The sequence below is a fragment of the Myotis davidii genome, unplaced genomic scaffold, assembly GCF_000327345.1.
Source record: "Myotis davidii unplaced genomic scaffold, ASM32734v1 scaffold317, whole genome shotgun sequence".
Lineage (NCBI taxonomy): Eukaryota > Metazoa > Chordata > Mammalia > Chiroptera > Vespertilionidae > Myotis > Myotis davidii.
In genome coordinates this window covers 1,407,977-1,433,965 of record NW_006288994.1, presented here as the reverse complement: position 1 = coordinate 1,433,965, position 25,989 = coordinate 1,407,977, and the positions used below count along the sequence as shown (strand labels likewise).

The 25,989-nt window shown below is 39.7% G+C and overlaps 1 protein-coding gene across 1 annotated transcript in view; it reads left to right on the top strand.

Annotated features, from left to right (window-relative positions):
- The window catches only part of LRRC69 (leucine rich repeat containing 69), a 26,852-nt gene extending 9,202 nt beyond the window's left edge, over window positions 1-17,650 (top strand). Inside the window, exons 3-8 of the mRNA XM_006761204.2 lie at window positions 1,787-1,859; window positions 7,282-7,477; window positions 10,414-10,485; window positions 11,682-11,783; window positions 14,326-14,505; window positions 17,299-17,650. Of these exons, the coding sequence (XP_006761267.1) occupies window positions 1,787-1,859; window positions 7,282-7,477; window positions 10,414-10,485; window positions 11,682-11,783; window positions 14,326-14,505; window positions 17,299-17,430 (755 nt within the window). The 3' untranslated portion in view covers window positions 17,431-17,650. The remainder of the gene's footprint in view (window positions 1-1,786; window positions 1,860-7,281; window positions 7,478-10,413; window positions 10,486-11,681; window positions 11,784-14,325; window positions 14,506-17,298) is intronic.
- The last annotated feature ends 8,339 nt before the right edge of the window (window positions 17,651-25,989 follow it).

The following is a 25,989-nucleotide window of genomic DNA, read 5'->3' as shown; positions in this document are numbered from 1 at the left end:
CACAGCCTTCTCCAGATTGCTGAACCCTTCTAGGTGCGGGAACAAGAACCCCAGCGTGCATCCATGGGTGTCAGGTTCAATTCCCAGTCAAAGGCATGTACCTGGGTTGCAGGTTCAATCCCCAGCCTCTGTTACGGCATGTAAGGGAGGCAGCAGATCTAATCTATGTGTCTCTCTCACATCGATGTTTCTCTTTCTCTCTCTTCATCTCTCTCTCTCTCTTTCTCGAAAATCAATAAAAACATATCCTCAGGTGAAGGTTAAAAAAAAAACTGGGACAAATACTTATCAATGTTTATGCACTTTATATATACAAAACCACATATTCAGCATTCTATTAACAGTTTACTTAGGAAGAAAACAGTTTACATAAGAAAAAATTCAGGGAATGGAAACATGTAGACAACATTTTATTAACTATACTGAGGGAATAAATTTAAGTAAAATCTGATATATATAATATTAAACAATTTAATGCTAATGTAGATTTCTGTAAGGAAATTTTTCTTCTCATGTTGCCTTTAAATGATGTTTGTAAAATATATGTAATCTGTGTACACTGCCCCTAAATGTCTTTAGTTCCTGTATGTCTTAATTTTGGGGCTGCTGAACTTTGAAAATCCTATGTGATTGACATAAATTATGGTCTATATCAGATCATGATTATCCAACTGCATTGTTCAGCATGTATTAAATGACCCTGTCCCCTGACCAGAGAAGACTGAACCAGGGTTACATGTGTGTCCTAAGCTGGGTCAGTCATACACTCTGTGCTGGGGATTGTGATAAAATCTAAAACAATTTAATTGGCTTAAGTAATCATAAGATAGTGGTTGTAAATGGGTGGCTCATGAGCTGAATCTGGGTCACAAATAGGTTGGTTCTGTTTTGTCTGTGTTTTTCTTCTCTCTCTCTCTCTCTGTACTCCAATGCATTTATTTGTTTAAATTTAGCTTTATTGTTGAAAGTATTACATATAAGTTTGAATTTAGTGCCAAGATTTGCAGATCAAGAGAATTCACATAAAGGATGGATTTCTGGACCTTTCTGTCTGTTTTGAAAAAGAAAGATTAGGCAAGACTGGAATCACCTTGCCACATGGCAGCAATTGCTAGGAGCTGGCTGAATGGGAGTCCAACCTGCTCAGCTCTCAAGAAACTCATCACGGACAATCTCACAGAGGCACTGTGTAAATCTGAGTATGTGAATTCCAAAATCTTCGCAGCTGTAACATGTTATGATTTCACAATTTTATAAGTGGGGCACAGGGCACAGAACCATGGGCAGGAGAGGTGAGCCCCCCAAAGGAGCAGGTGTGCACAGTGCCGAGAGATGGTGTTGTGTGCTTGGGTGGGCACACTTGCTGGGTCTGTCAGAGCTGAGTGTGGGATTCACAGATGCAGCGGGCATGGACTGTTAGACTGATTTCCCACGGGGTGTTTTGTTGGGTAGATGAATGTCATCCCTAAAGAAGACTCCTTGGACTTCATTCATTCCCTCACAAATATTTCTGTGTTCCAGTGCCTTTTGTAGAGCCTTTCTGGTTTGAGTTCGGTTAACTAGGCTATAACTTCTGTACTCAGGCACCATGATTTAACATAGTGAAACTTTGTGATAAATTCACCTTTTTTGTTTTTGAAGTGAGTTTAAGAAGTTATCTGTTAACAGCAACCCAAGAGCCATGGGCAAGACAAGAAATCAGAAGGAAAATCAAGTTATACAGAAAAATGGCTAAAAATTATAGCTAACATATATAACTAAAGTGTCTAAAATTATTTTCTAACAGATGGCTTGAAAAATTTGATCCTACTTAATCTGAACAACAATCAGCTCACATATATTCCTAAAGAAGTCAGCAGGTAATTTTGTTGATAGCAACATTTAGTTAACTCCCTACCCCATTACCGCCTGTCCCCCCCCACACTCCCCCCGCCCAACCCACCAGGGCCCTCTGAAAACCTTATACTGAGCTTCAAGCCCATGTGGGATTTGTACATAGCAAAGGGGGCATCTGAAGAACAAGACAAGCCACCATTTTTAAGCAGATGATTCCTTAAACACTGCAGAAAAATGAGAAACAGCATGGCTTAGTAGTCTAAGTATAAGAGTGGGGGTTTGAAACATACATTTCTAAAGTGTTGTTAACCTCCCAACTCTAGTTCTTAGAGGTTGCTCCACTACAGAACTGGTGATGGTAAATTTTATTTCATGTGAGTATTGTAAATCATTTTCAGATTGATAGAAAAGGTATCATAAAAGTCTATTCTAATTCACTTGCCAATACTTCTAGAAAATGTATTGTTTCCCAGGTAAATTTTTTTTGCAGAGAAAGTAAGGTTTTAAGTCAGAGCAACTAGAAAAAATTTTTGAAGCAATTTAATTTTTTAAGAAGAGGAATATCTATAGCAATGAAAATGCCAGTGTTTGTCTGCTTGCTTCTTCACTTATTCAATTGGTTGATGTATTGATTGAATGAAAAAAGGACACGTGGAAGATCTGGTGAACTAGGTTCAGGTTCATAGATTTGTACAACTAGCTTGATGACTTGAGGCATGTACTTTAATTGTCTTACATCTTAGCTTTCTCATCTCTAAAGTAAAAAATCTGAGTACGTGAATTCCAAAATCTTTGCAGCTGTAACATGTTATGATTTCACAATTTTGTAAGCTCTGTTTAAAGTACAAAAAAAATATTAAAAGGAACCGTATAAACCTATGGTGATATGTCAGAAAAGTGAAAGCAAGTAGAATTGGAAAATGGATAGGTCCACACAGTTTTACAGATGACTGTGGATTGTCAGTATTCTAGTTGTGCCTTAGATATAAGCTGAAGAGTTACCTCCCCAGGCATGGTTCCAGGCAGAGTGAAAGTTCTTCACCTTCCTATACTTTTGTGTCTTCATCTGCAAAAGGAGGACAATAATAGTGCCTATTTCACATGGTTGGGGGTTTTAAATATATTTTTTTATTATTGATAATATTACAGATGTCTCCCATTTCCGCTTCTTTCCCCCCGTCTTCCCTGGCCCGACCCACTGCCCAGGTCTTCACTACCCTATTGCCTGTGTCCATGGGTTATACATATAAGTATATTAGAGGCCCGGTGCATGAATTCATGCATGGTGGAGTCCAGCCGGCCTACCCTGATTGGGGCCGATAGGGCTGGCCCTGCCCTGGATTGGGGTGGGGAGCCAATCAGGGGCAGGGCTGGCTGGGGAGAGGGTCCATAGGTGGTTGGCTGATTGGCCCCATCTCCTGGTCGAACTGGTTGACGGGATAATTTGCATATTAGCCTTTTACTATATAGGATAAGTTCCATGATTTATCTCTTCTTGTCCCCCCAAGTCCACATCAAGGTATGTCAATTTGTTCCATGCTCACAGGACAGGATTGTTTTGATGGTTAAATAAGCTAATCCATCAAAGACTTTTAGGGTTGAACCTGTGATATAATAAGTACTTAATGTATGTTAGCTTTAATTTAATTGGTTATTATTTTTGTTCTTTCTGTTTCTCTCATTCATTTCTTTTTCGACACAAAAGATTGACTTAGTAGTGATTTTGGGAAAAGCTCTTTCATTTGGGGCCTGTTTCTTTGTTTCCCCGTTTGGGCTGTCTCTTTGTGTTTGTTTCTATGTATGACATAGAACACCATTGCTCCTAGTCTTTGTGTGATGGCCTTCCACATAGTAGGTGTCTGAATGTTGCAATCTCCTTGATCTCCTGTGCAGGGTGCTCTAGGAATGTTTCTTGTTTGGGTTGTTTAGGCTCTCCTGTTGTAATTGGGTCCTGAGTACTATGGCCCTTTGTGGGTGGTATTGACTTCAGGCTAGCTGACTATGAGCCTGGCAAGCAAACTGCTGTCTTGAGGTGGTTTGATGGGCTCAGTGGCACAATCATAGCCCTTCAGGCTAGGTGTCTATAAAGGTAAACCACTATCACTGTGTAGGAAATGCTGTGCAGGGGCTGCCCCCGAGGGGGGTTGTTCCCAGTAGGGACTGGAACATGATCTACCTTTGAGTGTGGTGTTTGTGTGTCTATTTGGGTTGAGTTCTTGTGGGTTCTGAAACCCACTACTGGTTGTGTTGGTTCTGGGTCCTTTTAGGTAGGTTTCAGATGTGGTTGCTGTCAAAAATTGTATGTAACTGGCCTTGATCTACCCAGGTGTAGTTACCACTCTTTTCTCTCTTTATGTCAGTGTCTACTAGACCTGTATATGTGTGGGAGGGGCCAATCTGTGTAAATGGGTCTGCTTTGTTTAGCTTAGAAATGGGGCCAGATCTGTGGTTGGACCAAGGCTCCCGGAGGTCTGCTTCTACCTGTCAGCTACACTGCCTCCCACCTGAGGTTTCCTGGACTTCCTCCAGGTGGGAGGGAGCTGTGCTGCTTCCATTGGAGGTGCGCCCGCCATCTCGTCTCAAGGCCTGTGCTCAGCCACAGAGGCTGCGGGCCGACCCCCTTGGCCCTGTCCATGTCCACTCCAGGCCTCACCTGCACGCGCAACCTCCTCCTGTGGTCATGACCCATTACGGCAGGAAGAAACTCTTTAAAACTTTTTCTCAGTAATATAAAACAGCATACTTTTATTTGTTAATTAGTGAGATGACAATTATATTCCCATAGCACATAAAGACAGTATATATATATATATATATGTATATTGCTCTTTCTGATGGAATCTGATAGTTCTTATAGAGTTTTCGCTTTTTTTTACTCTCAAATTTCCCTTCCATCTGACTCATTTCTAGATGTCTATCTTTGATATTACAAATTCTTCCCTCCACTTAGTCTGCTTTATTTTCTAAGCTTGCTAGTTCATTCTCCGTCTCTTTTATTGATTTCTTCAGCTACAGTATTTGTTTGGCTCTTTCTCTATAGTTGTTACCTCTTCAGTAAAATAGTCCTTTTTGTTCACTGATTTTATTTCTGAGTTTGTGAATTGCCTGAGTTTTCTTGTGTCTTGTTGAGCTTTTCAGAACTGCCGTCTTGAATATTCCAACATTTAAATCACATATTTCCATGACTTTAAGTTCTTTTCTAGAGGTTTTAAGATTTTCTTTTGGATTTCCTTTGTTATTTTGGTCATTAATTGTGTTTAATGGGTTAATTCTCTGCTCTGGCATTTGCATAATTGTAAACTGCTTTGAAAAAGAATTAAACGTAGAGGTATTTGTTCTCCAGTAGGTGGCGTTGAAGCAGTAGTTCTTATTTCTCTTACCTCTATTGCAGGGGTTGCCTGGATCTCTTGGGGCAGTGCCCCTAAACTGTGCAGACCTCTCCTCGTTCCCCAGTAGCTGGGCATCCCCTCCACTACCCTGTCATCTCGGACTCAGGGAACCCCTCCCGTGGATCCGCAGGGGAGGCTATGGATATTCTGTGTGCTCCGTGTGCCACTCCCTGTAGTCAGAGTGACTCCTTGACTTAGCTGCTTCCACTAGGATGTACCACAGGGGACTGGGATGGTTGGGTGGGGGTAGCTAGTACCTGAATTCCAGTTCTGCTCCACGTTAGGGGCTTAGCAGCAACAATTACAAACTACTTAGACTGGATTCCCCCCCCCCCCCCCTCAGTTTCAGTGCTTTTACCTTCAGCTTGCTGCCCTGTGAGCCGCAGGGGGATGGAAAGGGCCAATTTCCCATCTGTGAAATCTCGTTCAATTCTAGCAGGCTTTAGAGCACTGATATTTTTTTGCACCATTTCTCTGCCCCTGCCCCTGGGCCCAGTTCTCAGTGTTGCCAGCCACCCAGGACAGATTGCTGTTTCTTCCTCTCCCATCTAGTCTGTTCTGTGGAGCTGCACCCCAGCTCTTTACTGCTGAGGTGTCCTCTGGGCCTGCAGGGAAGGCTGGGCTGCAGGAGGTTCCTATCTCTGTCCTCCCTCCCAGCCCTGCCTCTGCTGTTCGCCCAGATGTTCCCCTTCTGATGTCTGTCCAACTTGGGCCTCCCATGGGAGAGACTCAGAGGTCCTATGATGCCACCAGGCTGCCGAGGTCCTTGACCACCTCGTTAATTTTGAAATATTCTTTTACCTATAGAGATGGAATGAAGCTCACATGCTAATCTTCTCTATAGAGTTCAGTTTTACCATATGTACTGTCAAAGCAAGCATTATATATTTTTATTATTAGCTTTGCTAGTAAATGCGTCTGCATTTGAATCTTGAAACAGTTATCTACTGGATGGGAAAGTTGGGCAAGGTATTTACTACCTCTGATCCTTTATTTTTCTTACTTCTGATTTTAAGTGAATAATTCCAGCCTTGGAGTTGTATGATGATTAGATTAAATGTACATGCAGGTAATTGGTGCTAAGGTAGTGCTAATTTTTTTTGTTGTTGTTTCTTTATTCAAAATGATATTTTCTTAGCTTACAATGTCCTCTTGTTGCCCTAATTTTACAAGTTTCATTATTCAATGCTAAGTTCAAATGTCAGTTTTTCAAAAATGCTTATGATATACCTCTGGTATCATGTCTGTAATCATAGACTCAAATGTTCTTAATATTTTTCTCCCAGTCCAATGGCATTTTCTATCCTCATTTTATGGCTCTAGGTAATATTTCCTTCTAGGCCATGATATATAAATAAAGGCAGAGTCTGTGTTTGACCCATCTTTGCATCTTCCACAGGAACTAAGTGGTTCTCACAAATTTTTGGCACAAGATCTATAATCTGTAACTATACCTCTACCGATACCTATATCCATGTAGGTGTTTATATGTATATGTATATTTCTGCATGTATATGGCCTCCTTTGTTTTTGGCTTTCTCATTAATATAGTTAATATGTATGTACACAGAATGAAAATAGAATTTTCTTTCTTTAAAATCTACATTTTTCCCTGATTGGTTTGGCTCAGTGGGTAGTGCATCGGTCCACAGACTGAAGGGTCCCAGGTTCGATTCCAGTTGCAGGGTTGTTCCCCAATAGGGGGCATTCAGGGGGCAGTTGATCAGTGTTTCTCTCTGATCGATGTTCCTAACTCTCTATCACTCCCCCTTCCTCTCTGTAAAAATCAATAAAAATACATTTTAAAAAAATTTAGGATTTGATTACATAAACTACTTTTAATGTAAGCTATCTAAATATAAATTATTTTCAAAAGTTTGATTACAACCAAGATTTTTTATGCTCTGATTATTCACAATAGTTGTGAACATTTGACTGAAATAAAGCTCAGATGAGCTACAAGAAGATTAATTGACACATGGCTTTTGACAAGCAGTGTCTGTGCAATAGACTTTGCTTTTCTGTGTTCCATTCATATACTTTGTTTAATTTTCAGATTAGAAAGCCTTGAATATTTGACTATAAATCATAACCAGCTAACCAGTATTCCTAGAGAACTTTGTTTTCTTAAGAATCTTTCTGAACTTCAACTTAACTACAATCAGCTCATTTGCATACCTGAAGAGATTAAGTTCTTGAAGAGGCTCCAGAAACTTTTTCTGGCCAGAAACAACATTGAAGTTTTGCCGGAGGTAAGCAAAGCATGGGACAAAATTTTCTTTGGTTGGGGAAGAAGTCTCCTTACAACACGATTCAGGGGGATTGTAGAATGGACATGGGTAGCGGAGTGCACACCATCATTTGCTTTCCTTGTGATTAGATGGAGTCAGCTCTCAAATTCCTGTGACAAAGGATGGTTGTAACTTGTTTTATTTCACATAGTTAAGGATGCCAGGTTAGTAAATACAAATATACGATACTAACTTAAATTTGAATTTCAGATAAGCAATGAATAATTTTTAGTGTATGTTCCAAATACTGCATAGGACATAACTATATGAAAAAAATTCATTGTTTCAAATTTAAGTGAAGCTTCTATGTTTTATCTGGCAACCCTATATGCTGCACAAAATATAAGTACATGTGGTTTTTGAATATGTGCTAGATAACTTTCATTTTTTCTTCATATCCACACTTTTTCCTTTTTCAACCTACTCTGCATCTGGGATAATCACCAGTATCAGCTCCTACATCCCCTGGCTTCCTCTTGGACATGGCCAATTAGAGGCACTAGCAGGAGGTGAAAGGATAGGAGAATGAATATCAGATGGTGTTCCCCTGGCACCCTGTCTGATGGGGTGCTATGAGTTCCTGCACACCTTTTTGGAAAGCTATAGCTAATGTCATGTGATTCTCATATGGGCCATTACCATCACCCCTTGGCTTTTTAGGCCTATGGTGGTAAAATAACTTCCTGCTGTTTCCCAGCTTTTGGGAACTTTGAGGTTTTAGAGAACTACATTTTGTAGTTTAGGTTTTTCTAAATCCTGTCAAACTTTTATAAATAGTGACTTTACTCAACTCACCTCAGATTTCTCACTTTGAGAGTGCTGTTTCCTGCTTGGAACCTGTTAATGGGTTTACCTTTCCTTCTTATGCAAATTAGAATTAACTTGTTAGGAGGGAATGCATGTCATGCAATAAATTGAGAGAGAACAAAAAGGTCAAATCCTGCCTTCATTTTTCTTTCAAGGGAATATTCTCTTTAAAAATTCTGTGCACAGTATAATATAATATGTGAAAACATACCAAGTTATAGGCTACAAATAAGAATATTTTTAAAAAATTCTATTCTTAAATTCTTTAAAAATCCTAATTTCTATAAACAAGTAAAAATATCTTTAAATTACAAAATCTATTAAAAGTATAACTCATTTTTTTTTAGGGAAAAACTTTAACAGCAGCAATATAATCATCATGCTGAAGCATTATATTATTTAGTGTTTATAACACTTTATGGTGTAGTTCTTTTTATTATATCCTATTTAGAATAAGGGAAAGAGATTATGTGACTTGAACACAACTTGCAAAGATCAGAGAAGAAACTCAAATCCATGTCTCTCTAACTTAAAAGTCCTCTTTCTATCCTATATAATAAAAAGGGTAATATGCAAATTGACCCTAACAGCAGAACCTCTGGGAATGACTGGTCGAGCGGGCCTAAGCCAGCAGGTGGACATCCCCAGGGAGTCCCAGACTGTGAGAGGGCATAGGCTGGGCGGAGGGACCTCCCCGAGTGCACAAATTTTTGTGCACCCGGCCTCTAGTAATTTTATAAATCCCAAGGAGTTTAGATTTTAAAGAATTGAAATGCTAGGAAGCCCTATCCTGAATTATTATATGAAGAATGCCTATGATCATTTATGTCCTGTACATTTAATATGATTCAGTCTATCATTATTTTGTAAATATAAGTGTTAGGTCGCTGAAGGAGGAACACACAAGCCCAGAGTGGTGAGGGATTACAAATGATCATCCGCACACCAGGTGGCTGAGCCTGGATGGCTCCAGCACCCAGTGATGGGAGTCAGTGGCTTTTAAAGGACTTTTGGAGGACTTTCTTCTGGGTGGAGACTTCTTTATGCAAACCCAGAGGGGGAGATAATGGAATGTGGTCACCACAAATGAAATGTGGTCTCAGCAAAGGGACTGTCCATAGTGAAATGACCTGAAAAGCCAGTTAGCTTGATCAAACCTAACAATAAATATTTACAAAAAATACTTGTTTTGTTTATGAAAAAATTAGGAATCATTTTCTGGTACATTATAAATTGTGTGTATATATTCACATGTGTATGAATGTATATGTCCATCCAGTCACATTAGGCATGTAGATAGAGACCCTAACAGATTTTTCTTTACAGTATAAGGAAAGTGTTCATTTAGCACAGTGCTAAGCAAAAGGGAGACAAGAAATATATGCCAGTGGTAGAATTGTCAATTAGAGACAACTTTCTAAGATTACATCTGTTTTCCGTTTCTCAAAGATTCTTTCCATTGTAATGATAGTAATGTCTACCTACTGCTCACTATGTAGTAGGCCCTTTTAAAAACATATTTTTATTGATTTCAGAGAGGGAGTGGGAGAGAGATAGAAATGATGAGAGATAATCATCAATTGGCCCCTCCCACACACCCAAAACTGGGGATTTAGCCTGCAACCAGGCATGTACCCTGACATGGTTCATAGGTTGATGCTTAGCCACTGAGCCACACGACTATGTTGTATTGGGTCCTTTAGTAAGCACTTAGTAATTTATTTAATCCATGCAATAATCACTGAAGTAGGGGCTGCCATTAGCAATTCCATTTTACAAATGCAGAAATTCAAGTACAAAGAGATTAAGAAATTTACCCATAGTAAGTGTCAGAAGTGAGATTTGAACCTACAAATAGCCTAACTGTTGGCCACCATGTTATATTGCCCTGGAGTGGTCAGAGGAAATGGAAAATTCAGAGAATCTGACAATCCAGGATACAGCGATTTTTGGGAGAGAAGATGTAAAAAAGAATTGATCAGGTAATTAGGAAAGATGATCAATACCATCAAGTTTGAACTTAGAGGAAATATTTATGATTCTATGTATCGTACAGATTCTTAAAAAATCTCTGTTGTTTTTTTAAACAGGTATTGTGTCATCTTACAAACCTAAGATTCCTAGACATAGCTGGAAATGTCATTCAGATATTTCCAACAGGAGTAAGTAGAGTCAAGTTCTATTATAATGGAAAGACATTTTTGTTTATGCTACTGAGATTAGAACAAAATGAACAACCAGTAGAACCTGTAGTAATTGGAACTTTGAGTTACACAAATGACTCAAATACCTCTTTTTGTTCTAGAATTTCAAAACCTATTGTGGTCCTATTGTTCTTTTGTCCTTCCTTTGTGTTCTGTGCCAGCTGAAGTTGTTGGAACTAAGTGAACTATGATTGCCATCATAAATATTTTAATACATTTGTATGGTTAGTGTTTTTTGTTAGTATATACTATCTTAGGCCACTTCATACTTTTTGAAAATATTATTTTCAAGAGCATACATTTTTTTTTAAATATAGTTTTATTGATTTTTAGAGGAGGGGAGAGGGATATAGAGATAGAGACATTGATTGGCTCAATTGGGGCTTTCTCCCATGCACCAAAAGGCTGCCAGTTCGATTCCTGGTCAGTGCACATGCCTGGGCTTGTGGGTGGGATTCCTGTGTAGGAGGAAGCTGATGGATGTTTTGCTATCACATCCATGTTTCTCTTTCTCCCTCTCACTTTCTCTCTCTCTAAAAGTCAATAAAAATCTTTAAAAAAAGAAAAGAAAAGCACTGTCATAACTACAGTTAGATGTGTTAGAAATGTATTAGTTCTTTTATTACCATACTAGAGGCCCAGCACATGAAATTTGTGCATGGGTACTGTCCCTAGGCCTGGCCTGCCATCAGGGCCATCTTCCCCAGTTGCCAGCAGCCGGCCCTATCTCCCACCACCACCCACTCCTGGTTCCCCATTCGCCATCAGGCGATCAGAGCCTGCTGGCCAGGGGGAGGGACCGAGAGGTTGGCTGTTCCCACCCACTCGCCAAACCCGCTCCTTCCACAAGTTGCCCTCTATGTGTGGGGCGACTGGAGGGGCGGGCGCCTTGGCCTGGTGCCGCCCTCATCCTCTGCCACCCACCCCTGGTTCCCTGTTCACTATCAGACAATGGGAGCCTGCCAGCCAGGGGAAGGGACCCAGAGGTGGTCAGTGCACCTCATAGTGACTGGATTATGTCCTGCTGTTAAAATACTAATGTAGACTATAAGTCCGAAATAAAGCATTTTAAATCTAATTTTCTTGAAGATGTAGCCTCAGGAGTAAAATTTGTTACTTTGTTGTGAAATGAAGTTTTTGTTTTGTTTTGAAAGTTTCAACATCTGAAGCTGAAGGAATTCTACTGTGAGGGAAACCCGCTGTTCCTGAAGGAGCCTGTTAGTGCTGTCAAGCAGCTGGACGTCCTGAGCCTACAGGTGACACCTGAGTCACTCACACAGGCCTCCAAGTGAAGCCCTGGTTTAAGTTGTAAAGAGCTTTCTTTTAAAGCATTCTACCAAATCAGCAAGATTAATGTCACCTAGTCTATTGGCAGTGTGAATCCTAGACATATCTCTTTGTCTTGCTTATAGAATCTAATGCCATCCTATCTGATTTCCAGAGTGACTAAATTCAGAAAAATGAAAATCTTTTCCCTTCCCTTTCTGCATTTTCTCATTAGAGAGGTTTTTTAACCATTTTCTCTGTGTCCTTGGCTGGGGAAGATAATGGTTTGTTAGTTACAAGCTGGCTGCAAACTGCCCACACTGTTTGGCCTTGTTTTAACTTCCCTGTCTCAGTTTCCCTATTCCTCCTGCCCTGGAATCCTGTAGTACATGTACCTGTAAGAGGTGTCCTAAAAGGTACTATTGTCACAGCCAGTATATATACTTTATATATACTCAGATTTCCAAGTAACTTTATATTTTGATGCTATATCTTCCAAAGTAATACATTAGCAGCAAGTAGGAGAAGAATATAAGTAATGGGTAATGTTGAGTTGTCAAGAGACACACCGGATGCAACACACATGTTTAGTTCCAGAAATCTTAAATGGAAAAGTGTACTATGTGGACTGTGACCTATTTATAGATCCCATGTATTTCAGCAAGTTCTTCTACCATCTGATATTTTGGGGAGTGAATCTTGTATTAGTTTTCTGAAGCCTCATTGTGAGACTTAGACTTTAATTATTGTAGCTAAAACTTACCTCTAAAATCAACATTTTATTCAGAATCACAAGTTATGCTCTGTGTAAAGAGGTAAAGAGAGGATAGTAATAGACACGTAACTTATCAGTCCTGGTAATACTAGTATGAAAGGGTACTTTTTTTTTTTTTTCCAGGAAGGATGACCTCAGTTATGTAACCACCGGGAGAATGAGCTTAAGTGGGTAGGAGGTTATGCTGCTCAAGGATCAGGCATTTAAGGAACCCAAGCCGTGTAAAGGCAGCTTTCCCAGATGACTGTGAAGTGGAAGGGACAGGGAGACAGCAATCTATAACATTTTGTTGTTATTTTAAAAATACTTTAATTTGGGTGAATAAGTGACAGATTATATCTGTATCTATATATCTACACCTACATCTATGTAGGTATTCACATTCATTTCAGAACCTAATATGGACTACTTTAAGACTATTGAAAAATCTTTCACTTTGACCAGAAAAAAAAAGTTTCACAAACGAATTCAAATCCATGCAGTGTTTGTGTAACATTTATATAGGACTGCACAGACACTGGGGAGGTGGGGACACTTAGTGGAATAAATCAAATATATTTTTTGTTGTTGCTTGGCCAGTAAGGATTTAATTTTTAAGTATTACATATATATATTTTTTTAATTTTTTACTTTAAGATGATGTTGATTGTCATGATGAAAATCAGCTTCTATATATTTCCTCCCCACCCCTTTTATTATTTAACTAGAAGCCCAGTGCACAGATTCGTGGACATTGAAAGGAGATTAATTAGAAGGTGGCTGGCGGGGCAGGACTGGGTGAGATGGGCCAGACATGCCTCCTGTGGTCCCTCCCTGGCTGGCCGCACCTGGGGTTGTGCTGGGGCTCAAAGGGCATCTGCGGAGTGAGCGGGGTCCTTCTGGCAGGTGGGGTCCCTCAGCCTAGCTTGAGGAGATTGGGCCGAAACTGGCAGTCTGACATCCCCTGAGGGGTCCTGGATTGCGAGAGGGCACTCTTCAAAGTTGCTGTCGCTCAGCAGCTCCTGCCCCCTGGTAGTCAGTGCATGTCATAGCGACCGGTTGACCGATCATTCAGTCATTGGATTGCTTAGACTTTTATATATATATAGATATTCTAATAATATTATTACCATAAATGAAGTTTCTGAACATACCTGTGTGGATAGGTTTAATACAGAGTGAATTCAGAGGATTCAGAGATTTGGTTAATAGAAATAAGTATTCTTTACCAATATGGCTCTACCTAGGTACTCAATGCAGTAGGTAACTTAAACTAATTCTTCTCAAACTCTAACATGCAAAGAGATTATCTCAGGAAACTTGTTAATTGCAGATTCTGATTCAGTAAGTCTGGCGTGCACATGAGAGTGAATTTTCAATATGCTTCCAGATGATGCAAATTCTATTGGTTCATGATCCACAATTTTAGTGGTAAGAATTTAGACACTAGTAAATAGGATAGACTCAATTTTCAAATCAGTCTGAATATTTGTACAGTCCTTGTTTACTGTAATAAGAGGTACACAATTTAAACTAAACTTTAATAATGTAAGTTTATTATAACTTGGATTCTTGTATATAAAAAATATGGAGATTTTAAAATAGGAGTAAGTTGCTTTTCTTATATTGTTGAAAACTAAACTTATTTATAATGCCAATTATTGACAATATACTTTTTATATACACTTTGAAAAATTAATTTAACAGACACTGTGAGGAATAATAAAGAATGGTTATTTTGAAAATTATCTTGAGGAATCATATTTTTTTTAATCTAGGAAATAACATCAAGATTTGTAATGAATGAGCTGACAGAAAGGAATCCTTTCCTAATGGAAGCCATAGAATGGTACCCAGAGGTTTGGGACATAATCTCTAAGGGAAGAAAATGTGCAATATGTGGAAAGTCATTTTTAGGCATATGGATAGAATGTGTTGAATTTGTTTCTCCATCAAAGGTAAATGGTGCTTTTTGGTGTGAATATGAGCATGAGTCCTCCTCTTATTCTTTGTTCATATCTAAATCATCCAATATTAACTAGATTTGTATATAAGAATTTATTTCTATGATAGTATAATGTTTTTTCCTATCTTTATTGAGATGTAATTGATATATAACATTATGTTCAAGTGTACAAGATGTGATTAAATACATTGCAAAAAATTGCAAAATCATTGTCACCATAGTATTTGCTACCACCTCCATTCCATCACATAGTTACATTATTTCATTTTTTATGGTAGGAACACTTAAGGTCTACTATCTTAAGAACATTAAAATATATGGTGATAATCAGAGGGAAAGGGGGCTGGGGGGAGGTAGGAGAGGGTAGAGGGAGGTAAATGATGATGGAAGGAGATTTGACTTGGGGTGGTGAAGACACAATATAACATACAGATGATGTATTATAGAATTGTACACCTGAAACCTATATAATTTTAACCTATGTCACCCCAATAGATTCCTTATAAATTTTTAAAACAAAAACAAATATATAATGCATTATTGTTAGTTATAATCATCATACTGTACATTAGATGCCCAAACTTATGCATCTTATAACTGGAAGTTTGTGCATTTTGAACATTTCCCTACCCCAGCGCTTAATAAACATCACTTTACTGTTTCTCTGAATTTATCTATTTTCGATTCTGCATATAAGTGATATCACATAGCATTTGTCTTTCTGTATCTGACTTATTTCAGTTTGTGTAATGCCCTCAAGTTATAGTGAATGGGAGGATTTCCTTATTTCTCATGACTGAATAATATTGTCACCTTTTCATTATCCATTCCTTTGTTGACATTTGTTTTCATATCTTGGCTATTGTAAGTAATGCCACAACAAACATGGGAGTGCAGATATTGCTACAAGATCCTGATTTCAATTTCTTTGGATATGTACTCAGGAGTGGGATTGCTGGATCATATTTTTAGTTTTAGCTTTTTGAGGAAGCTGCATACTGTTTTTCATAGTGTTGTATTGATTTGCATTCCACTACACCAGGGTTCCCTTTTCTCCACGTCCTTTCCAGCACTTATCTGTTGTCTTTTTTATGATAGCCATCTAACTGATGTGAGGTGATATCACATTGTGGTTTTAATTGCATTTCCCTGATGATTAGTGATGTTGAGCACTTTTTTATGTACCTGTTGTCCATTTGTATGTCGTCCCTGGAAAAATTTATATTCAGTTCCTCTGCCCATTTTTAAATTAGATTGTTAGGTTTTTTTGGCTATCGAGTTATATGAATTCTTTATATATTTTGGATATAGACCCTTATCTGATATATAATTTGTATCTATTTTCTCATACTCTGTAGATTGCCCTTTCATTTTGTTGAGTTTCTTGTGTTCTGCAGAGTTTTTTAGTTTGATGTAGTCCCCCTTATTTATGTGCTTTTATTGCTTGTGCTTTTGCAGTCATATCCAGGAAATCACCACTGAAACCAATGTCAAAAATTTCCCCCCTATGTTTTCTTCTAGGAGTTTTAAGATCTCAGTTCTTAAGTTTAAGTCTTTAATATATTTTGGGGTGTGTGTGTCTCAGTGGTATAGGATACAGATGCAATTTTATTCTTCTGCATGTACCTATTTAGTTATATTTACATCATTTATTGAAAAGACTATCTTTTCCCCCATAGAATATTCTTGGCTCCCTTGTCAAATATTAGTTGACAATATACGTGGGAGTTTATTTCTGGGCTTTTGATTTTGTTCCATTGGTCCACGTGTCTATTTTTATGCCAGTACCATATTGGCCTGTAGTTTCTTTTGAGAAATCAGCTGATAGTCTTATGCGAGCTCCCTTGTAGGTAACTAACTGTTCTTCTCTTGCTGCTTTTAGGATTCTCTGTTGTCTTTAAACTTTTGCATTTTAATTATGATGTGTCTTAGTGTGGGCCTCTTTGGGTCATCTTGTTTGGGACTCTGAGCTTCTTGGACTTATATATCTGTTTCCTTCACCAAACTGGGGAAGTTTTTTGTCATTATTTTTCAAATAGGTTTTCAATTTCTTGCTCTTTCTCTTCTCCTTTCAGCACCCACCTGATGCAAATGTTGGTATGCCGAAAGTTATCCCAGAAGCTCCTTACACTATCCTTATATTTTGTTATTCTTTTTTCTTTTTGCTGTTCTTATTGGGTGTTTTATTTTATTTTATTTTATTTTTGCTTTGTTACATTCCAAATCGATAATTTGATTCCTGGTATCTCCTACCCTACTGTTGATTCTTTGTAAATTATTTTTTATTTCACTTAGTGTATCCTTCATTTCTTACTGTGCTATTTTTATGCTGTTGAGGTACTCGCTAAGTTTCTTAATATCCTTATAAGCAGTGATTTGAACTCTGCATCTAGTAGATTGCTTGTCTACTCCTTGTTTAGTTCTTTTTCTGGAGTATTATTCTTTTCTTTCATTTGGACCATGCTGCTTTGTCTCCCTGTTTTGGCCACCTCCCTGTGTTTTTTTCAATGTATTTCATCCCAAACACATTATAGCTGGACAATATAATATGTTTGATAAAAGCATAGATAATTTTTTATCATTTAAATTTTGTTTAATATTGAGTTTGCCTTTGTTAGCTAGTAAAGTTTATTTGTGTGGGAGAAATAGCAGATTAAGCATAAATAGAGGAGTGTGTCCTTTAGAAATCAATGTTATGAAATCTCTGAAAAAAGCTAATATTTATTTTATTCAAAACTATTTGTTGAGCAATGCCTTAATTTTATTTCTAATCTTTACTTTTTAGAACTGGAAGACAAGCAAAAATCTAAAGCTGGTACCTCTTCGAACATTAATTTGTTCTTACCAATGTTTTAATCTACGGGGCCCTGACCAGTTTGGAATTGCTCAAGTGCAGAGCAGTGAGAAGCTCATTTAGAGCCTCAGGGGAGTTGCCCTGTCAGCTCTGCACAGAGTCAGATTGTGCCCTAATTATGATATCATGCTGTGTCTCTGTCAATACATTAAGCCAGAGGAAGAAAAACAATTCCTTTTAAACATCCCAATATAAGCATTACAACCTGCCTACATTATTTAGATTCTAGATGTGCTGTTTCTTCTTTGACTTAAAAACAAAATAATAAATGGAATAACTACGATCTGTGTGGGAAATGAGTCTTATTTTTTTTCCTGTCATCTTATGACCACCATTTTCCTTTTCTAGTATTAAGAGACTTCAATGGAGACAAATTTTGTAATTGAAAGAGAATCACTTTTCAGTGTTAGACAGTTGTATCACCTTTGTATAATTCAGGTAAGCTCTTATTTGTTAAGAGGCACTAATATCTTATTGACTAAGATATAAAACCTTCATTCCACTAAAAGTGAGTAAAAGGCTAGAAATCCAGGGTTGGTTATTCCCAGCATCACTTTGTTCATTTTTTGTTTTGTTTTGTTTTTCTCACAAATGGAACTGACAGAAGCCAGAGCAAAAGAGCTGAAATATGAATTTGGCTCTTTTTCTGTGAAGGACAACAGAAAACTATGGGGAAAAGTTATTGAAAATATATGGCATGGATTGCATAGACCAGTGGGCTTTGTAAGTGTATCCAGCAGCATCCAGATCACTTGAGAAATTGTTAGAAATGCAAAACATCTGGCCCCACCCCAGACTACTGGATCAGAAATGAGGCAGCGTGTGGCCCAGAAATCTGTATTAAGAAACCCTCTAGGCCAGTGGTTCTCAACCTTGGACATTAGAATCAGCTGGGAATCTTTTTAAAATCCTGATTTCTGGGCCTCATTCCGGAGAACCACTGCCCTAGGCAATCCTGATACCCTCTGCCGTGTGTTCAGAAAAGCAAGAAATGTAATCATAATTTTACATTTAAAACCCACTGGAAATATACTTATTCATACACTATTGGGTGGCTCTTCTGGTGGAAAGCTGAGTGGATTCTCATAGCCCATAGATGATCATGTTATCTTCCTAACTAGGCCTTTCATTAGTTTATTTTAGGACCTACTCCTTTATGCATCAGCGTTCCCTCGGGCATACCTTGGGAGGCTAAGTCACTGGAGCACAGCAGAGAGGCCCTCAATCCCAAAGAACACAAGAGTCAGTTCCTACTGAGGCAGAGATGAGGGCCTCAAGGCAGCTCTCTAAAAGCTCCCTTAACTAAGAATGCGTTTTAAACTAAAACACAAAGCAGAGGTAAAAATGAAAGCCATAGGAGCTCATTAAAAAGGAGTTTCAAAAATAAACTGCTGAGGCAAAGACTGCTCAGTGAGTTGATTTTGATTAGGGAACTATTTGTACACTGCCTGTGCAATGGAAAAGAGCGCGTTGTCACCATTTGAACCCCAGGACCTCAGCCAAAATGTACGCGCTATCTTAACTGCGGAGAGCAAATTGTATCCATTTATTCATCTATGGCTTATTTACTTAACCAATATTTCAGGTATTCTTGGAGCTCAGGTGACACAAAAAGAATCCTAGCTCTACACCTTTTCACCCTGCTCTCTTTTTCATATGCCAAGGTATTGAGACTTGGTTTCTGCTTTACTACCCCACAACTGGTTTCTCAGAGGGGATCCATGAGTGCCTACCAACCCACCTGCTCCTCATCTGGCTGGTTTTCCCTGTAATTTTGGGCTCAATTGAGCATCTTTTGCTTTGGATTCATTTCTTAGTCTTTGACAGCCAATTCCCCATAACTTGAATTCTCTCTTATACTCCGCCCCCCACCCCAAAATCAAGGGTCCTTAGGCGACCCCTGTGGGTCGCGACCCCTTTGGTGGTCAAACGACCCTTTTACAGGGGTCAGGTAAGACTATCTTGCATATCAGATATTTACGTGACGATTCATCACAGTAGCAACATTACAGTTATGAAGTAGCAACGAAAATAATTTTATGGTTGGGTCACAACACGAGGAACTGTATTTAAAGGGCCAGAAGGTTGAGAGCCACTGCTCTACGCAGTCCCATTTTCTTCTTTCTTAGCACTTTCTCTTTACCTGAAGGAACTCATCTACTCCCACCCTTTCGTTTAGCTTCATTTTTCACACCTGAGTGGGTAAATCCTAACTCTCCATTTTTAACCCATGTTTCCAAGGTTCTCAACTGTAGCATGTCTGAAATAACACTGTTTTACATCTTCACAAAATGTTGTTTTCCCATTTATTCATGTATTAAATATTTATTGAGGGACTACTCTGTATTGGCCACTGTTTTCTGTTCTTGGGATATATAGCACTGAACAAAACTGAGAGGGCCCTTGCTCTTCAAAAATGTACAATCTAATGGTGGGGGGCAAACAATCAAAAGTAGACAAATTATATGGTGATACATACTTTGAAGGGAAGGAAAATAGAATTGGAGAGAGAGGGATGATTGGAATACTTTTGTATAAGGCAATCTGGGTCTGAGAAGGTAATACTTGATCAGAAATCCAAAGCATGTGAGGAGGGAATGAGTTCTCTGGGCATAATGACGAGAAACCACTTCCGTGTTTGAAAGGCTGAACACCCAGAATGAACGGAATGGAATGTGACACCAAGAAATTCAGTGTTGCTAAAAAAAGAATCTCTTACCCTCTGAGGCAGCATGGAGGGCCTGGAGAGTGTCATGCTAAGTGAAATAAGTCAGTCAGAGAAAGATAAGTATCACATGATCTCACTCATATGTGGAATCCACGTAACAAAGTAAACAGATGAAGGGAGTAGATCCAGAGATGTGGAAGCGTGGAACAGAGTGCAGAAACCCAGAGGGAAGTGGGTGGGGGTCAGGGAGCGGGTGGATGGGTGGGAGTAATCAACCAAAGACCTTGTATGCATATGTGCATAACCCATGGACACAGACAATGGGGTGGTGAAGACCTGGGGCAGGCTGGAGGGGGTCAATGGGGGGAAAAGGGAGACATATGTAATACTCTGAACAATAAAGAATTTTATGTATATATATGGAATTTAGTGTTGCTAGATGCATGGCTATGCAAGAAGTGACACCATGGGAACTAGACTGGGGAAGGATGGATCTATTTGTGCCCTATGGGGCCATTCCATGTTCTGAAGCCTTGGTTAACTAAATAAAAACTTTCATCTTATTCTGATAGGGGAAGGATAGCAATAAGAATAGAATCACAGTTGACTAATAGCTAAACACTGCACTAACTGTAGAGAAGAGATTTTTTTTTTTTTACAGACTCTGGGAAAACTGTGGAGGACATGTAAGAAAAATAAAGATAAGCAGCCTTGAAGATAGTCCAATCACTCTGAGAGAAATGCATTTTGAAAGAAAATCACGGACAAGACCTGCCTGAACGGAGAGAGACGTCTCGGGGCGAATCTTTACAAGGACCAGGACAGAAAACAGATCCTGGAACTCACGTTAAGTTTTAGATTCTTTGCCACCCTCTAACCCTGTATGATGGCCGGCTTGAAATGAGACGGGAGGGTGGCTTTTGGGGGTTGGTGTTATACCTGCTGCCTTACATGGGCAGCATCTGAATAGAAGCACCTCAGAGATTCAACTTTGCTTCTATTTATTACTCTGGTAGCCACCGACAGCTGAACTTCCAGTTCCCGTTTCAAATTACTGGACAGCAGTGGGACTCTCAGGTACGGGGCTGGTAAGGGCGGGAGTCCCACTGGTTCCCTGGACTGGGGGTCCCAGGGTATGATTGGCGTTCTTTCCTGCAGCGCTGCCAGGACTTTTTCCTGTGGGAGTCCGCTCCTGGTCATGGGTCTCCCCATCGCCTCTTAGGCATTGAGTTGGTTCATTAAGGGTTGTGTGTGTTTGTTTTTTCTCTGAATCTGAAAGTCCGGGCTGAGCCCAATCCGCTCCAGATCAAAAACACTTCTCTGGTTGCAGAGGTGTGAGGCGCCTCTGCCTCTGCAGATTAGACAAGAGGCAACCAAGCCAGGGAACCCGTCTCTGCAGGAGCCAGATCTTTCTGGAAGCTACACTGTACCATTGCCTATAGACATATGCCGTAGTGCTATGTTCTTGCTGTCTGTTTTGTTGGTTACTAAGGGAAATGAATAAGAGGGGGGCATGCCCCACTTAGCTAGGGTCCCAGATGCTTGTAGCAGGCTCACCCCCCATGGCAGGGATGGCAGGGACTTCCCAGCACCTGCCAGGAGTCCTTTATCTGCCCGACTCCCTCTCTCCCTCTGTAGGTGTTAGCTATCTGAGATGCTTAGCTGGTGAAGGAAACAGGTCTCTGAGGAGTGGGGGGACTGACTCCCAAGTCTGACCGGGCAAGTCAAACCGGTGGGCATGCCAGGAGTCCTCTATCACTGGCCTCTGGGCTTTTCAGCCCTCTGGGGCTTGGCCTGGAGCCAGCCCAGTACCCGCTTGGCAAGGGGGTAAGACTGTGACTAATCCCAGAGTCCCCGTGGGAGGGAGTGCGTTTCTGCCTGAGAGCTCTGCTCTGTGTGAAAGAACACTTTGGTTACAATTGTTCTTTGCTTGTTTTCTTCTCTTTTGGAGACATCCTTTGACTGTTGCTGTTTTGTAACTAATTTGTTTTAACCTTACATTTTTGTTTCTGTTTCTGTTGTGACACAAGCAGCTGGTCTTCCGTTCCATCAGGGCCCACGAGGTGGTATTTTAGCTAACTGGCACATTTAAGTCAATGACTAATTAGAATTGTTTTGCCACAACAAAGGTGACTTATGTGCAACCTTTCATGTTGTTATATCATAAGGATTCTACTTAGATAGGACCTCAAGGAATAGTTCAGGGGAAAAGCACTCGGAAACCTCCCCTTACAGTTAGTAAATCTCAGGAAGAAAAATATGGGGAAATAAATCTTATTTTTTTATTAAAATTTTTTAATGTTGACATAATTTTGGGTGTCCCCCTTTTCCCTACCCTTTGCCCACCTCCACTCACTCCACTTCACCCTCCCTTGGCCTTCGCTAAACTATTGTCTGTATCCTATATAATAAAGAGCTAATATGCTGATTAGACCAACACCAGAACGACCGTCCGGACAACCATCCTGACGACCATCCGGACAACCTTCTGGATGAAGCCAGGGCTGCGAGGGCTGAGCCCTTTGCACAAATTTAGTGTATATATATATATATATTTAAATTATATATATTTAAATTGATTGGGGTGACATTGACTAATAGGACCATGTAGGTTTCAGGTGTGCATTTCTATGTTATAAGATCTGTATATGGCCCTGTGTGCCCACCACCCAAAGTCAAATCATCTTCTGTCACCTTATATCTCCTTCATCCCCCACCTTCTTACCCCCTTCCTCTGGCAGCCCCACACTGCTGTGTGTGTCCTCTAGTTTCAGTTTTATATCCCACTGATGTGTGAAATCACGTGGTTCTTAGCTTTTTCTGCCTGACTTATTTCACTTAGCATGATATTCTCAAGGTCCATCCATGTTGTCACAGAACTAACTACAGGTAAGAGATTTATCTTATGGGCCCTGGGAAACTAGGGAGGATGTGTTGTAAGAAGAAAACCAAAGTTGGAAGGATAATGTATCTTCAGAAAGAACATACTAGTACATTTTGAAAGCAAATCAAGGACAGGACCTTCCTAAAGGGAGGCAAATGCCTGGGGTCTAATCTTTACAAGGACTCTAGATACCAGCTGGCTTGAGACAAGATGGGAGAGCTTTTTTGGGGGATGTGGGAGGCAGATATTATACCTGCCACTCTTTCTTGGATCACTGGCCTCTGAAATAAAAGCACCTCAAAGATTCAACCTTGTCTGTAGTTTTTGACTCTTGTAGCAACAGGCAGTTCAACTCTTGATTCTGATTTCCATTCCATGTGTATGTGGGTGTGTAGGGTCCTGTAAGTGGGTGGTCTCCTCTTGTCAATCTGCAATTCATCTGATATACTACTTTTGGACTCTAAAACACTAAAATATTTTTTTATTTCCTAACAATTAGAGCTGACTTTTATTTTTTCAGGGGAAGTGGAAGCAACTGGAGTATTAACTTTTTTTGAATTATTTAGATTCAATTTTTCTTCATTATTGTCTCTAATGTGAGTGATCGCTGGAATTTATTTGTTCACTCACATTTGCTTCAGGACATAGAATGAAAAAGAGAAACTCAAGTCTTTTTTACTGTTTGTTATAAGCTATTATCTGTTTTGGGGAAGTAGTTTCAAACAGAATAAAATGCACTATTTTAGAATTATTTAATGAATTCATTTTTCCCTGTTACTAATTTGTTCCCAGTCATCTATAATAATAAAAGTGTAATATGCAAATCAACTGAATGGCCGAACAGCAGAAAGATTGTCCGGATGACCACGCTATGACACCCACTGGTGACAGGCCAGCCAAGGCGGGTACAATGGGATTGGTCGGGCGGCCCTGCCATTGCCCCAGGATCACCCCACAAAAGGAGGCCCAGGCCACTGGCTGGGGGTGGGGGTGATCAATGAGGGAAAGGAGCTCTGCAATCGCCCCAAAGAGGGAGGCCCAGGCCACCCTCTGCAGGGTGATTGATCGGGGTTTCCGGGGAACCAGGGGGTGTGGTGGTGGTCGTAGGCATCACCAGGCCAAGGCGGGTGCGGGCGGGGGTGGGCCATGAGGCAGCTGGGGCTGCAAAGGCCTGCCCTTGCATGAATTTCATGCATCGGGTCTCTAGTTTATTATATTAATGAATTTCTATATGTCCCTAGTTACTATGAATAATTCAAGCATAATCTCTGGTTACTTATACTTGTGTATTTCTTTTACACAATTCAAGATGGATTTTCGCTATTTATTCAATATTTCTAATACTCTTTAGAATGGTGTTAGTTGATCCAGTGGGTGAAGAATCAATAAAGCTGGCTTAAAGTACTGCTATTATTTTCTATAATTAAAGCAATACTAGTAAGTCATTAAGGATATTTGCTTTCTTTTGACCTTTATTTATTTTTACTTAATGTTTGGTTTTAGAGAAAGCACAAGAGAGAAACATTGATTTGTTGTTCTACTTATTTGTGTATTCACTGGTAGGTTCTTGTATGTGCCCTGACTGGGGAATCGAACCCATAACCTTGGCCTACTGGGACCATGCCCTAGTTCACTGAGCTACCCCATCAGGGCAAAACTTGTTTTCTTTATACTAACATTTATTAATGGAGATTACTGAGAATGTTTTAAATGAAGGTAGATGTATTTTTTCCCCCACCTCATAAAGCTTTTAAAAACTCCAAAATAACACCTGGGGCTCTCATTGCCATTTCTTCATAAAACATCTCTTTTGTCTAGGTTATTTTCCCACTGTCCCTGTGAGAAATCAATGGCTGGAAGTCACGTGCATTTGCTAAATTTGTTTTGCTTCTTGGTGCAGAGAAAATCCCTAGGTAACTTCACATGCTAACTTGCTGCTTCTCTGGGAGCCTCCTGCAGGTCCCAGGACTCCAAATGGCACGGAGGCTCCTGACCTGAAGTTCAGAAGAGACACTGAGATGCATAGACAAGCCACAGCGCGCCAGGATTAGGGCAACACTCTACATTAATGGCGTGGGAGGTCAATGGTAGGTGAGTGAGCTGCAAAAGTTAAAAAAGCAAGACTACTTTAGATGGTGGGATGGGGAAGACAAAGGATCTATAATCACCTCGAGTCAAATTGTCCAAGGGCAGCTGAGAAATCCGGCACATTTTAGGACAAGTGCCTAGATCTTAAGAGAAAGGCAGGGCTAGTCATCATTGCTGCAGACTATAGGTGAGGGAGCTGGTCATAATTAATCTTAGTTCGTGGTTAGCAGACCAATAGCATGGCACAAGGACTGCCTGGGGCAGGGTCTTCCCAAGAGCCATCTTATGGGAAATATTTACCTTTTATTCTATTAAGTAAGTTGATAAAAATTTGGAGAGAGAGAAAAAAGGCAGGTGTATTGAGGGATGGGGCAGCTGGATGCAAGGAGGAGGAGGATCGTACATAACCATCACTGTCCTAGTAAAATTGGAAAAAAATAGTCAATTGAATTATAACCAAGGCCTTTGATTTCTTTCTGGTATAATTCAGGGGTTACATGCGATTTATTATTTTATCTTTTCAAAGAGAAAGGGCATTTAAAATGTTTAAGACCATTTAAAATGTCCCAGTCAAGTAATATTGGCTTGAAATAAAAAAGTACTTAAAAGAATAAAATATACATTTTCCACCGAAAGAGTTATTTCATGTTTATAATTGCTTATCCAACAAATATTTTTTGATATCTGCAAAAGGGAAGACATTTTCTAAATTTAAGAATGGACAAAACCCCAGAGAGCTTCTATCTATTCCTATCACAATAAGCAGAGAGAAATTCCTTTAAAACAAATCATATCAAGCCCTCCTCTCACCAATCTCACTCTCACTGCCCAGCCCCCACCTGCACCCCTCATCCCCCTTTTCTCAGGTATGATTGCTCTTCTCACAGATCTGCCTGTCGTTCATTGCCCCACAGCCTGAAGGAAGTTCCGCCCTGGCCAGGATATTTAACACTGTGAGTTCCACCCCCAGCCCTAAACTCTT